Source organism: Atheta coriaria, unplaced genomic scaffold (assembly GCF_025399875.1).
Source record: "Atheta coriaria isolate IRGN ID8LTWV9N9 unplaced genomic scaffold, Caltech_Dcor_3.1 hic_scaffold_4_pilon, whole genome shotgun sequence".
Classification (NCBI taxonomy): Eukaryota; Metazoa; Arthropoda; class Insecta; order Coleoptera; family Staphylinidae; genus Dalotia; species Dalotia coriaria.
Genome location: NW_027045446.1, coordinates 1 through 12541, shown reverse-complemented (window position 1 = coordinate 12541; position 12541 = coordinate 1). Strand labels below are relative to the sequence as shown.

Here is a 12541-nt window from a genome sequence, read left to right as displayed (position 1 = left end):
ATGGGATGGTACCCGTACGTCCACTTGACATTCCATTGATGTGCCCAACCCAACCAACCCTTTGGTTGGAAAGTGAAAAAGTTGAAAAAAATTGTACATAAAGCTGTCTCAAGTGCATGCGCGCCAAAGAAATATTGCAACAGTAACAACATCGTAAAAAGCGTGTTCATTAAACGCCATTTTGATACTAGTTACCAGTCCAGTAATATTTTTTATATTATGCAAATGCTAAAGACTAACATCTCACATTAGTATGTTAATGGTGGGCATGGCGAGGAAGATGCAATTTGCATCCGGTACCACAAAAAAATCTTGTTGCATAACATTACCCGAGGAGTAATTCGTCTTCTATGCGCTTCCTAGACGGCAAGTGAATTGATTATACACGGGGTTGGACAAATTATCATAACTACATATTTATTATAACGGCTGGAAGACAATTCATTGCTCTATATGGGGTACAAATTACTATTTCTGATTTTTTTTATTTAAAGTTTTAAGTTTTGATTTCTCACGATTTTAAAAATTCGTATTTTACGATCTGTTGAATTTCCACGTAACAAATGACGGTCTAATGAGTAACCCCTTCAATGACCATTTATGATTACAATCTTGTTTGCTTTCTGGGAAGGGTTGACCGCTGGCGAAGAAGTGTCTACTGTCTATCATTTGATGGAATTGTGTGTAGTCTATATTTGCATAAGACCTCAGACTTTGTAGTGTCTAATATCATAGTCGCATCTCGTGTGGGTCATTGCGTCGGAATACACAGACCACCCCTAAGTACACATCATGCACACACCCCAGTTGGAGATATGACGCAATACACATATTGCCTTTTTTACGACGACCCGTATTTTGTGTGTTTAGCGTTGTTTCTGGCGGCTAGACCGGCACAAATTTGATTTTGTTTATTTTTTTTATGCCATGGGGTGCGGGTTGCGCAACTGCATGGATGTTGAGTTGTGGGATGAATGATGTCCTCGTTGAATTTAACTGAATAGTTGTGTAAACAATAGCGGTAGTGTAATCGTTTACGTCCAGTTAGCTGGAACGAAATTTATTGATATAGCTGAGTTTGAGTATAACTAATCATTTTTTTTTTTTGTTTTAGGTAAGTCCCTTTGCTGTTTTCCATGGAAATAAGGTAATTAAGGACTTATTCTTGGTGGTATTTCGTACTCCTGAGATGCTGTTTATCATTTGCTCGTTTGTATGATCTAAACGTCCTAGAAAGTCAATTGTCCAGTGAAAAGGGTTCAGAAATGGTAACAAATGTGATTGTCGCGTTCGAATGGTGGAAAACAAGACTTCATCAAGCGAAACCGTCGCCGGTGACCCTTGACGAATGTCAAGTAAGCATTGCCCCGAAATCCTAGACAGCGCGCGCGCACAATGTCCATCAAATTTTCATTGCGACCACACGAAAGCGCCGCGCGCGTCTTCTCGCTTTCATTCCACTTCGTTTTGGGTTTGGCCTTTTCATTTGCGCCCATTACCATCGGATGGTGGTGGTGTGACAGCTGCGTATGCGCGCAGAAATCCATGGAACGTAAGACGATGTTTCTACAAACGTTACAAATACGCCATTGTACCTGACGCATTGTTCTTTTTTTGAAATACGCCGGCAACTTCAGGTTCTCTCCGGGACTTGCTCTACTCGTTGCCGTTGATCAGCAAGTTTTTTTTTCCTGTACCTTGACGTCGGGTGTTGTTGCGCAACGAAATAGTCATAACTCCGCATCGAGACGATTTTTGACGGACTGTCAGCCTCGATTATTGTTATGTTTCTCACGTGCCCTTTGCTCCTATAGAGCAGCTAGTACCTAGGAGAATACCATCACTACCGGAATTTGTTTTGATGCGGAACTAGAGTGACGTGACGTGGGTACCATGCAGGTACCACGAAGTGATTAGATTCACATTCATCAATCGTTTCAACAAACCCTTTTTATTAACAGATTATCAACAATTTCATTAAACAGTTTTGACCTAATCCGTTATTCAAATAGTAAGCCAGTTTATTTTTGAAGGTGTACTCGTAGTGTTTGTGTTTGCGATTAAATTATAGTTTCCCTCAACCGCGAAAGCCAACGTGCGGTAAATTTAATCGGATTAGAGTTTGTTAGGCAACAAAACGACAGCACGCCTGCACGATTTGATTTGCATCTCAATAACTGATTGATTATACGCACTTTGTCAGTGCCGCTTGAAAATGAAAACGCAGCGCGGAATTAGCGAGGAGGTACCGTTAGTTTGCTGTGTCTGAAGAGTCTGACTTGGCTCTGAAATCATTCGTGTGTGTCTAACCTTTGGCCCCTTTTTCTCTTCTCATCGCTTCCTCTTCCGGATTGCGTCTATTCATTCCGAAATCTTGCTCTTCTTCTGCGGCCGTACCAGCTTACTTACTTATATTGTGTTGTGTTGTGTATCCGTTGGTTGTGCACATTGGACAGGACAGGAGCGAGAGTCTAATCTAAACTGGGTCTACCCGATTCATTCCCCTCGCTTTTGCTACTTTGTAAATTCTGTGCCTTAGACAAGCACACCATCTCTTTCTACGGCAGAATTTGTTTATTAGATTAGGGAGCCATGCCCCTGGCATAAAGCATATTTTAACATTTATGAAAAGAGAAAAAACTTGTTACGCGCATGTAACACCTTGTATGCATTTTCGACATACCGTGCGAACCGCCCAATTTTCGGACGTATTTATGCGATTTCCGTAATCACACACGACAGCCGGTTGTTGTGCAAGTTATGAACTTGAACCTGGGAGGAACGCACTTTATGCGGAAGTAATTGACCCATTATTGGATTACGGGAAGAAATAATTGCGCACAGCCTCGCAATAAACAAGCATTCAAGCAAAACATTGGATTATACTTTATATTTTTACTCCAAATGTAACCGAAATTTATTGAATTGATAGAATTATATTGTCAACTTTGATTTTTTTAATTGTATTGAAAAAAACCGTATCAGATGTCGTGTTAGATGTGAAAAAATCAATTAATCTCCAACGGTGGTTTAATCACAATGGTATATGAGAAGGGTGCGCCGAAACGAAATTCGTTTTTGGGCATTTTTTACCTTTTTTGGTTGCTTTTTTGCACATGACAACCTTGGACAGTTTACAAATTACTGGTAAACCAATCTCTTTTGATGTTAAAAAGCCACCGTGACATTTTATACCAAAAATGCCGTTTTTATCGTTTTTTAATATTGACTTTTAATCAAGTTTTTTTCTCTTGTTAGTATTGATTTTATAACTGCAACCGCATCGAATCGTTTGTTTGAAATGTACAATTTTATGTGATTTATACAAAATATTTCCCGAAAACTTTCGGCTACTTCCGCTGTGTAGAAAAAGTTTTATCGCTTTTTTAGGGGGATACTTACGTGCATTTTATGACGACGTTTCGATGATAATTCTTTCTCCTTGTGTCTACCGTAACTGTGGTGAATCTTCCCTTTATAGCCCATTGTGTATGATATTAAATTCTATTTGGTTGATTTGTTGATACTTGAAATTTTACTTTCAAAACATTGTTATGTATTCATTTTTACGCAGTGCAATGATGATTTGATGCTTTCATAATGAACCTATCACACATTGTGTTACAGTTATGAGTTGCACTTTTAATTTTTCAACCAAATGGAATTTTTTTTTCGTACGCTAACGTTCGATATTTAATCAAGTTGAAACTATACGATTAAAAATTGAACAATGATCGGTTTATCCTGTAATCTTGCGGTGTTACGACCGCATAGAAATCATTTTTGACGAATATTGGAAACGAGCGTTAGGGATAAGTTATAACCGAGGGATTACAAGACGCCCTGCAGCGCTGCGCACATCCTAGTTCAGGATGTGAGTATATTACTCACCCTTGGTGGATGTTGATATCCCGCCTCGTCATTGTCACGTCTGTCACAATGACTCTGCACAGATAGACACTCATCGCTGATGATTCTTCTAAATCTTTTAAAACGCAGTTTTAAGAAGCTGTTTTTATTGTAGATAAATTCACACATTTCTTTGTATATTCTCAGTGGAGTTGTCATCGGACTCAGCGGGAGACTTTTTTAATGATGTTAATGATAAACATTTTTTGACCTTCAGTTCCGGCGTAAGGCGTTTTTAATTCATGCCCTTGAAAATGCAAAAAATTAACATTTAGGTCACTATCACGGATAAACAAAATATTAAATTACAAAGGGTTGGGTGTTACGTTTGTTATGCGAAAACACTATAACTGTGACACTAACGTATTTTGCACCTTGATTTATTCACCATTTAAAATTATTTCAGACATATGAAATATTTGCGATTTTACTTTGACACCATTATTATCGAAACTGATTTGCATGCGCCGTATGCATACTTGGCGTAGACTTTTAAGTTTCTATGAATTTCCACGCTTGACGTAACACACAAGGGTGGAAGATTCAAGTGTCGTTCCTTCGTTTATGACTGGGAGTGAAAATGAAAAAGTACGAGAAGAGCAAATACGCCGCGATCTATTTTCTATGATCGAGGACGGTTTGTGTGCGTCCGCACCAATTAATCATTGCATTGGCACTGAGCGAGCATAATCCATCCATCTTTACATTTCTGCTTTTTGAAAAGACGCAGAGCACACACGCTGGACAAACGTCCTTAGATACTTTTTTTCTGCAGTTTCTGAAAGCATGGGGCTACCTAAAATCAATAATGTTTCAGAATTTCAATTTCTCAAAGTCCGTGAATAATTAAATGGAATCGCGTCTTGTTTGCATAAAAAAAATCCAGGTGTAATATAGAAATACTCTAGTTGTTGATAATTTCAAGGCAAATTATTACACTTGACAGCGTAGATAAAACAAAATAATTGGTCTGCATTCCAGCGTTGAGGTATTTCCTAGCGGAAAATATTATTTATTGCTAAAGGAAATTAAACGTAAACGGTGTTTAGTTAGTTGAGTTGTTTCTGTCGTGACACCATAGTCAAAATAATATTTAAAAAAGTGCGCAAAATGTGGAAATTATTCCTTGATGATTATTCAGGTTAAATAATAAAATATAAAATCACTACTAGTATTTTAAATCATGTTTCTAATTAATTTTTAGATAAAAGATTGAGTGATTATCCGCTCATGGGTAATTGCTCGACACTGATTGGAATAGTCGCGTGTTATTTACTTTTTGTGCTGAAATTAGGCCCGGCCATGATGAAAAATCGTCCGGCGTTTAATCTACGTACAGTTTTGCTTGTATTCAACGCTGTGCAAATCGTAATGTGTTTGTATATCATCACTATGGTAAATATTGAATATTTTGGAAGAGGATACAAATTGAATTTTTTATTTATTTGATTATTTTAGATTGTTAAAACTATTCCATTGAATGCTTTCACTTGTATGACGAATCAAACGACAAGTCCGAGTGATTTGGTTTTATTGAATGTCTCATACCTTTATTGGGTTATTAAGCTTATTGATTTGTTTGATACGGTAATGAAATAGTATATTAAGTACCTATCAAGTGACTAAACGAGCGTTTTTGTTTAACAACGTTTAGCCACGTGTATTTTTTCTACTTCCACTTTATTTCCACGTTGAGACAAATGCGCAGGCGCAAGCTCCACCCCGTGACTAAAGGCTGTGACTAAACTACTTTAGTCACGGTCTTGGTCGTCCGTGTTTAAACTATCACATTTTGTGTCTTAAAACCGTGGATAAACAGACGCTTTAAAAGTGGAAGTAGAAAAATAGATATTTTTGTTAATTTTAGAAATTAATACTTTTCATTTTTAGATATTTTTTGTTTTACGTAAAAAATTCACACAAATTTCAACGTTGCATGTTTACCATCACACTTTGATGGTTTCCGTTGGCTGGATAATTAATAAATATTATCCTGCCGGTGAATTAGTGTGGCTAGGATTACTCAATAGTATCGTGCATGTTTTCATGTACTTTTATTACTTTTGTGCGGTGATGTTCGATGGCAAAATTAATATTTGGTGGAAAAAGTATATCACACAAGCACAAATCGTAAATATTAAATATTATTATTTTCAACTTTTTTAACCAATCATTTTAATATTTATTATTATTTTAGTTACAATTTATCACACTGGGTACAATTTACACAATAAAACTATTCGATTCAACTTGTGAGTATCCGAAAGGTATGCTGGTATTCCATCTTGGTCAAGTATCTCTTTTGTGTTATATGTTTGTAAATTTTTATTACAACGCATATATCAAGCAGAAAAAAACAACAATTAAGAAAAGTAGATTAAATTTTAAAATTTTCGTTGATAATGTACTAATGATAAAATAAAAGTTACGCAAATTATCCTATTATTTCACTTTTTAATTTTATTTTTTATTTCAACGCGTTTCCACACTAGACTGGTGAACTGGTTCTGATGACACAATTTATTCCATCATTAATAAATCATTGATTTAATATTCGCTTTTGGGTATATATAAGCAAATATAGTCGATAGTCATTCTTAGTTACAGTTTCGAGTGATTAGATTACGTAGAATAAGTTTTAGTGTTTCACATTCAACATGGATCGTCTTTATGATATTTACGATACTCTCATATATAAATATGCAGGTATTTTTAATTCAATCATATTATATTTAAAAAAAAATTAAAATTTTTAAAAATATTGCAGATCAACGAATAATTTCGTATCCCTTAATGGGATCACCTTTTCCAATTATTATAATAATGTCTGCTTATTGGTATATGATTAAGAATGGTGAAAAATGGATGGCGAATAGACCCGCGTATAATATCAAATTTTTCATTCAGACATACAATATTCTACAAGTATTAGTATGTGGATTTCTTGGTATTAGGGTAGGTCATCTATTTTCTTATAAATAATAAATTTTTTCTACTTTTTCCACGGTTTTGAGACACGAAACATGGCATTTTAACAACGGTCGTGACTAAAGTGCCGCTTAGCGCACTTGATACTCAATCTACTTTTATCTATTTCCACATTTAAAGCGCTACTTTTTCTACGGTTTTAAGTCACGAAAAGTGACTCTTTAATCACGGCCGTGACTAAAATTCTTTAATCTCGTGGTACTTAATATACTATACGAATTTTAATCTTCAGGCGCTTCATATAATCTTACAAAGAGACTTAGTCTGCATAACACATTTCACCGACTCTGAATATGACCTGAAAGTAATTTTCTACACCTGGTTGTACTATTTAATCAAAATCAGTGATTTACTAGACACAGTTTTCTTTGTTTTGCGTAAAAATTCGCGCTTGTTAGTACTTTACACACCTACCATCATACTCTGATGGTGGTTGGGTCGTACGCGTTGGCGCGGTACCTCCTGGTGGTGAGATGGCTGTTATGGGTACCCTCAACAGTCTGGTTCATTCCGTCATGTATTCCTATTACTTTTATTGTCTTTACAATAACAGCAGGCAGAATATCTGGTGGAAGAAGTACATTACACTTGACAGCGTAGATAAAACAAAATAATTGGTCTGCATTCCAGCGTTGAGGTATTTCCTAGCGGAAAATATTATTTATTGCTAAAGGAAATTAAACGTAAACGGTGTTTAGTTAGTTGAGTTGTTTCCATCGTGACACCATAGTCAAAATAATATTAAAAAAGTGCGCAATATGTGGAAATTATTCCTTGATGATTATTCAGGTTATATAATAAAATATAAAATATAAAACTAGTATTATGAAATTATAAGAATTTCTAATTAATTTTTAGATAAAAGATTGAGTGATTATCCGCTCATGGGTAATTGCTCGACACTGATCGGAATAGTGGCGTGTTATTTACTTTTTGTGCTGAAATTAGGCCCGGCTATGATGAAAAATCGTCCGGCGTTTAATCTACGCACAGTTTTGCTTGTTTTCAACGCTGTGCAAATCATTATGTGTTTGTATATCATCACTATGGTAAATATTAACTATTCTGGATGATAGTACAAATAGAATTTTATATTTATTTGATTATTTTAGATTGTTAAAACTATTCCGTTGAATGCTTTCACTTGCATGACGAATCAAACGACAAGTCCGAGTGATTTGGTTTTATTGAATGTCTCATACCTTTATTGGGTTATTAAGCTTATTGATTTGTTTGATACGGTAATGAAATGGTATATTAAGTACCTATGAAGTGGCTAAACGAACGTTTTTGTTTAACAACGTTTAGCTTACGCTATTTTTTCTACTTCCACTTTATTTCTACATTGCAAGGCAAATGCGCAGACGCATGCTCCATTCCGTGACTAAAGTACTTTACGGTTGTTCGTGTTTAAAGTGCCACATTTTATGTCTTAAAACCGTGAAAAACAGGCGTTTAAAGTTGGAAGTAGAAAAACCTATTTTATTTTAATTTTTGAAGTTAATATTTTAAATTTTTAGATATTTTTGTTTTACGTAAAAATTCACGCAAATTTCAACGTTGCATGTTTACCATCACACTTTGATGGTTTCCGTTGGCTGGATAATTAATAAATATTATCCTGCCGGTGAATTAGTGTGGCTAGGATTACTCAATAGTATCGTGCATGTTTTCATGTACTTTTATTACTTTTGTGCGGTGATGTTCGATGGCAAAATTAATATTTGGTGGAAAAAGTATATCACACAAGCACAAATCGTAAATATTAAATATTATTATTTTCAACTTTTTTAACCAATCATTTTAATATTTATTATTATTTTAGTTACAATTTATCACACTGGGTACAATTTACACAATAAAACTATTCGATTCAACTTGTGAGTATCCGAAAGGTATGCTGGTATTCCATCTTGGTCAAGTATCCCTTTTGTGTTATATGTTTGTAAATTTTTATTACAACGCATATATCAAGCAGAAAAAAACAATTAAAAAAGTAGATTAAATTTTTTAAATTTTTCGTTGATAATGTACTAATGATAAAATAAAGTTACGCGTTTCCACACTAGACTGGTGAACTGGTTCTGATGACACAATTTATTCCATCATTAATAAATCATTGATTTAATATTCGCGCAGGTATATATAAGCAAATATAGTCGATAGTCATTCTTAGTTTCAGTTTTCGAGTGATTAGATTACGTAGAATAAGTTTTAGTGTCTCACCATCAACATGGATCGTCTTTATGATATTTACGATACTCTCATATATAAATATGCAGGTATTTCTTCAATTTCAATCAAAATATTTAAAAATTATACAAATAATTTAAAAATGTTGCAGATCAACGAATAATTTCGTATCCCTTAATGGGATCACCTTTTCCAATTATTATAATAATGTCTGCTTATTGGTATATGATCAAGAATGGTGAAAAATGGATGGCGAATAGACCCGCGTATAATATCAAATTTTTCATTCAGACATACAATATTCTACAAGTATTAGTATGTGGATTTCTTGGTATTAGGGTAGGTCATCTATTTTCTTATAAAATAATAAATTTTTTCTACTTACACCTTTAAAGCGCCACTTTTTCCACGTTTTTGAGACACGAAATATGGCATTTTAACAACGGTCGTGTCTAAAGTGCCGCTTAGCACACTTGACACTCAATATATTTTTTTTTTATTTCCACATTTAAAGCGCTACTTTTTCTACCGTTTCAAGACACGAATAGTGACTCTTTAATCACGGCCGTGACTAAAGTCCCTTAATCACATGATACTTAATATACTATACGAATTTTAATCTTTTAGGCGCTTCATATAATCTTACAAAGAGACTTAGTCTGCATAACACATTTCACCGACTCTGAATATGACCTGAAAGTGATCTTCTACACCTGGTTGTACTATTTAATCAAAATCAGTGATTTACTAGACACGGTTTTCTTCGTTTTGCGTAAAAAATTCGCGCTTGTTAGTACATTACACACCTACCATCATACTCTGATGGTGGTTGGGTCGTACGCGTTGGCGCGGTACCTTCCTGGTGGTGAGATGGCTGTTATGGGTACCCTCAACAGTCTGGTTCATTCCGTCATGTATTCCTATTACTTTTATTGTCTTTACAATAACAGCAGGCAGAATATCTGGTGGAAGAAGTACATTACTCAAATGCAATTGGTAATTATTGAATTTGCTTTATATTTATAAACTTTTTTTTACAAATTTTACACCACACGATATTTTTTCTCTAGGGGCAATTTTGTTTCCTGCTCATATTCTACACATGGAAATTATTCTTCGTCAAAAATTGCGCTTATCCAAAATTGTATCTGGTTTTCGCAATCATTCAAATCCTGGCGATGTTGAACATGTTTGGAAACTATTACTATAACGCTTTCATCAAAACAAAACCCGCACAACCTGCGAAGGGCGAGGTGAACAACAATAAAACAAAAAAAGTCAACTGATAGACAAATGAAATATTCTCTGTAAATTAATAAATTAATATTAAATATTTACTAGTAGTCTACTAGTCCGCAGACTATTGTATTTAAATTTCTGCGTGTTTTCGCGAATAGTTCAAGGATATTCCGCCGCCGTCGCGACCTCATTATCATAGTCTATTAGCCGTGAAGTGGTCACAGTGCGTCGGTTTTTTGGACCATCTGTCAAACAGTATTAGACTCGCTAAATGGCGTGTATAACAGTTACCCTTTTACTTTTGGCGTTTCATGCGTTGTGTGTTTGATATCGACGGGGTCAGTGGTCAGTACGCGTGCGGCGCGCGTATGCTAATTATAGGTCGGGGGTTGACCATGTTGCATGTTGCAGAATAGAGAATATCGCGCGAATGCATCCGCCCCTCAGGTGCTGCGTGCCGCGTTGATTTCATCAACCGAATTATATTATAATAGTGGACACGCGCGCCGGGGTGCGCGAAAAAGGCACCATTGCACGCCCACCTTGATTTTTAGGTTTTAACAATAGTAATACACCATTAGGGTGAATATTTTACTTAAAGTTAAACTCTTGCAGTTTAATCTAATAATGTGTGCAAGCTGCACGATTTTCGTTCTTACAACATTAATTAATATTAAGTTATTGTCAACGTATTAAAGTTAAATTTGAATATTATCTCTTAACGACGTGACGTGACACGTGGCGCCTTGCAACGTAAAGAAATTTAGATAAGAAGGTGATTTGCATATGTTCCATTCAATATGGCGGACTTATAAGCGTGACTATTTTATCTCACCTGAATTATCTATGCGTCGATGAATATATTAACGATGTAACAATTTAAATATTAAGCGTTTCAATTTTTTTTATGTCTATTGCGCATGCGCGTCCAAATTTGTCAAACCTAATTTATCCGAATTAAAGCATGCCACCCTCTTGCATTGTATATGCATTTTTTCTGCTGGCATTGTTCAATGCAGTTATTATTACTTGATACGAATCGTATTGATGCCCCATGCGAGTATTAAACGTGTTGATTATGCGGCGCTCCACGTGGCCGTATCATCAGCGCTCATAATTGCGCATTGCGCGAGTAACCGCCGTGTGTGCTGGGAAGGGAGACGCCGATGTGAAACTGTAACAACATATGCTCCGCTCGCGAATGAATATTAACATGTTATCAACGTCCGAACAACGAGGCACGCGCGACTTGTCGAACAATAATGGGTGCTTAATCATTCATTCAATGATGCTAGCACATAGGTACTAGCAGTTTTTGGCCGGTGTGCTTATTAAATTACAATTGGTACATGAATAATTACTGTTCGGTTATTGTGTAGCTTATAATAATAAGTGCTAGTACTCAACTATGAATTATAGGGTTAGAATAGAGTATTATCTAATTTTTATAGCAATATTATAACAAAAAACGTTCGTTTTTTTGGTCGAAATTTTGGATTTTTATGAATTTTACATGCATTTTTCAATATTTTTTTTAAATTTTAATTGTTTATTATTATAATTTTTTTGTCTATTTTTGGAAAGGAATTTTGATATTTTTAGCAGTTTATTTATTTATTTTTTTTGATATTTTTTTCTACTTCCATCCTTAGAGCGCCACTTTTTTTCATGGTTTTCTGATACGAAAAGTGACACTTTAATCACGGGTGGCTAAGGCTGTGATTAAAGTGCCGTTTAGCGCACTTGATACATAATCAGTGATTTATTAGACACTATTTTCTATATTTTATGTAGAAAAATTATAAAACGTAATTTTTTCGTATAATTTTTGGTTTTTAATTGTTTTATATCTTTTTTAGGCATAAAAGTAACAATATTTTGTTTTTTTAATTGCAATTATTCATTATTCCACTAATTCTCAAATTACAAGTTATAATTTCTGTGGGAATATTGTAATACAAGTATCTAAACTTCCACTACTCATATCACAAGCTAATCTGCACTATTACTGTTCACAATCCGATTTGCAATTGAACCCGTTCATCTCCCAATATCGCACGCCCAATAAAACCAAATAAAATTCGATACCGATCATAAATATCAAACTTTATCGGTATGACGATACGTGTAATGATCTAATGGTTATCTGGCGGCCATCTACACTTACCTACCTCTACTTTCCTCCGTACCTCTCTGTGCTCACATTGTGAAT

At 35.0% G+C, this 12541-nt stretch overlaps 3 protein-coding genes across 3 annotated transcripts; all 3 read left to right on the top strand.

Moving 5' to 3' along the window:
- Positions 1–4916: 4916 nt before the first annotated feature.
- Positions 4917–6409, top strand: LOC135790698 (very long chain fatty acid elongase 7-like). The gene is made up of 6 exons (XM_065300969.1): positions 4917–5050; positions 5114–5304; positions 5368–5496; positions 5800–6039; positions 6107–6281; positions 6402–6409. The coding sequence occupies exons 1-6, from the start codon at positions 5020–5022 to the stop codon at positions 6407–6409; spliced, it is 774 nt and encodes a 257-aa protein (XP_065157041.1). The 5' UTR covers positions 4917–5019.
- A 106-nt stretch (positions 6410–6515) lies between these two features.
- Positions 6516–8965, top strand: LOC135790677 (very long chain fatty acid elongase 2-like). The gene is made up of 5 exons (XM_065300952.1): positions 6516–6615; positions 6677–6864; positions 7130–7277; positions 8435–8655; positions 8723–8965. Exons 1-5 carry the CDS (start codon positions 6567–6569, stop codon positions 8900–8902), a joined length of 786 nt encoding a protein of 261 aa, XP_065157024.1. The 5' UTR covers positions 6516–6566; the 3' UTR covers positions 8903–8965.
- Positions 8966–9058: 93 nt separating this feature from the next.
- LOC135790676 (very long chain fatty acid elongase 7-like) lies at positions 9059–10433 on the top strand. The gene is made up of 4 exons (XM_065300951.1): positions 9059–9179; positions 9242–9429; positions 9718–10086; positions 10161–10433. Exons 1-4 carry the CDS (start codon positions 9131–9133, stop codon positions 10374–10376), a joined length of 822 nt encoding a protein of 273 aa, XP_065157023.1. The 5' UTR covers positions 9059–9130; the 3' UTR covers positions 10377–10433.
- Positions 10434–12541: the final 2108 nt, after the last annotated feature.

What these genes read in the sequence shown, in the direction of transcription:
- LOC135790676 (XM_065300951.1), top strand. Translation starts at nt 9,131, where the DNA reads ATGGATCGTCTTTATGATATTTACGATACTCTCATATATAAATATGCA. An exon ending in GTGGATTTCTTGGTATTAGG is followed by an intron (nt 9,430 to 9,717) that starts GTAGGTCATCTA and finishes TTAATCTTTTAG; the next exon opens with GCGCTTCATATAATCTTACA. An exon ending in ACATTACTCAAATGCAATTG is followed by an intron (nt 10,087 to 10,160) that starts GTAATTATTGAA and finishes TTTTTTCTCTAG; the next exon opens with GGGCAATTTTGTTTCCTGCT.
- LOC135790677 (XM_065300952.1), top strand. Translation starts at nt 6,567, where the DNA reads ATGGATCGTCTTTATGATATTTACGATACTCTCATATATAAATATGCA. An exon ending in TCTCATATATAAATATGCAG is followed by an intron (nt 6,616 to 6,676) that starts GTATTTTTAATT and finishes AAAATATTGCAG; the next exon opens with ATCAACGAATAATTTCGTAT. An exon ending in GTGGATTTCTTGGTATTAGG is followed by an intron (nt 6,865 to 7,129) that starts GTAGGTCATCTA and finishes TTTAATCTTCAG; the next exon opens with GCGCTTCATATAATCTTACA.
- LOC135790698 (XM_065300969.1), top strand. Translation starts at nt 5,020, where the DNA reads ATGTGGAAATTATTCCTTGATGATTATTCAG. An exon ending in ATTCCTTGATGATTATTCAG is followed by an intron (nt 5,051 to 5,113) that starts GTTAAATAATAA and finishes ATTAATTTTTAG; the next exon opens with ATAAAAGATTGAGTGATTAT. An exon ending in TTATTGATTTGTTTGATACG is followed by an intron (nt 5,497 to 5,799) that starts GTAATGAAATAG and finishes TTTCATTTTTAG; the next exon opens with ATATTTTTTGTTTTACGTAA.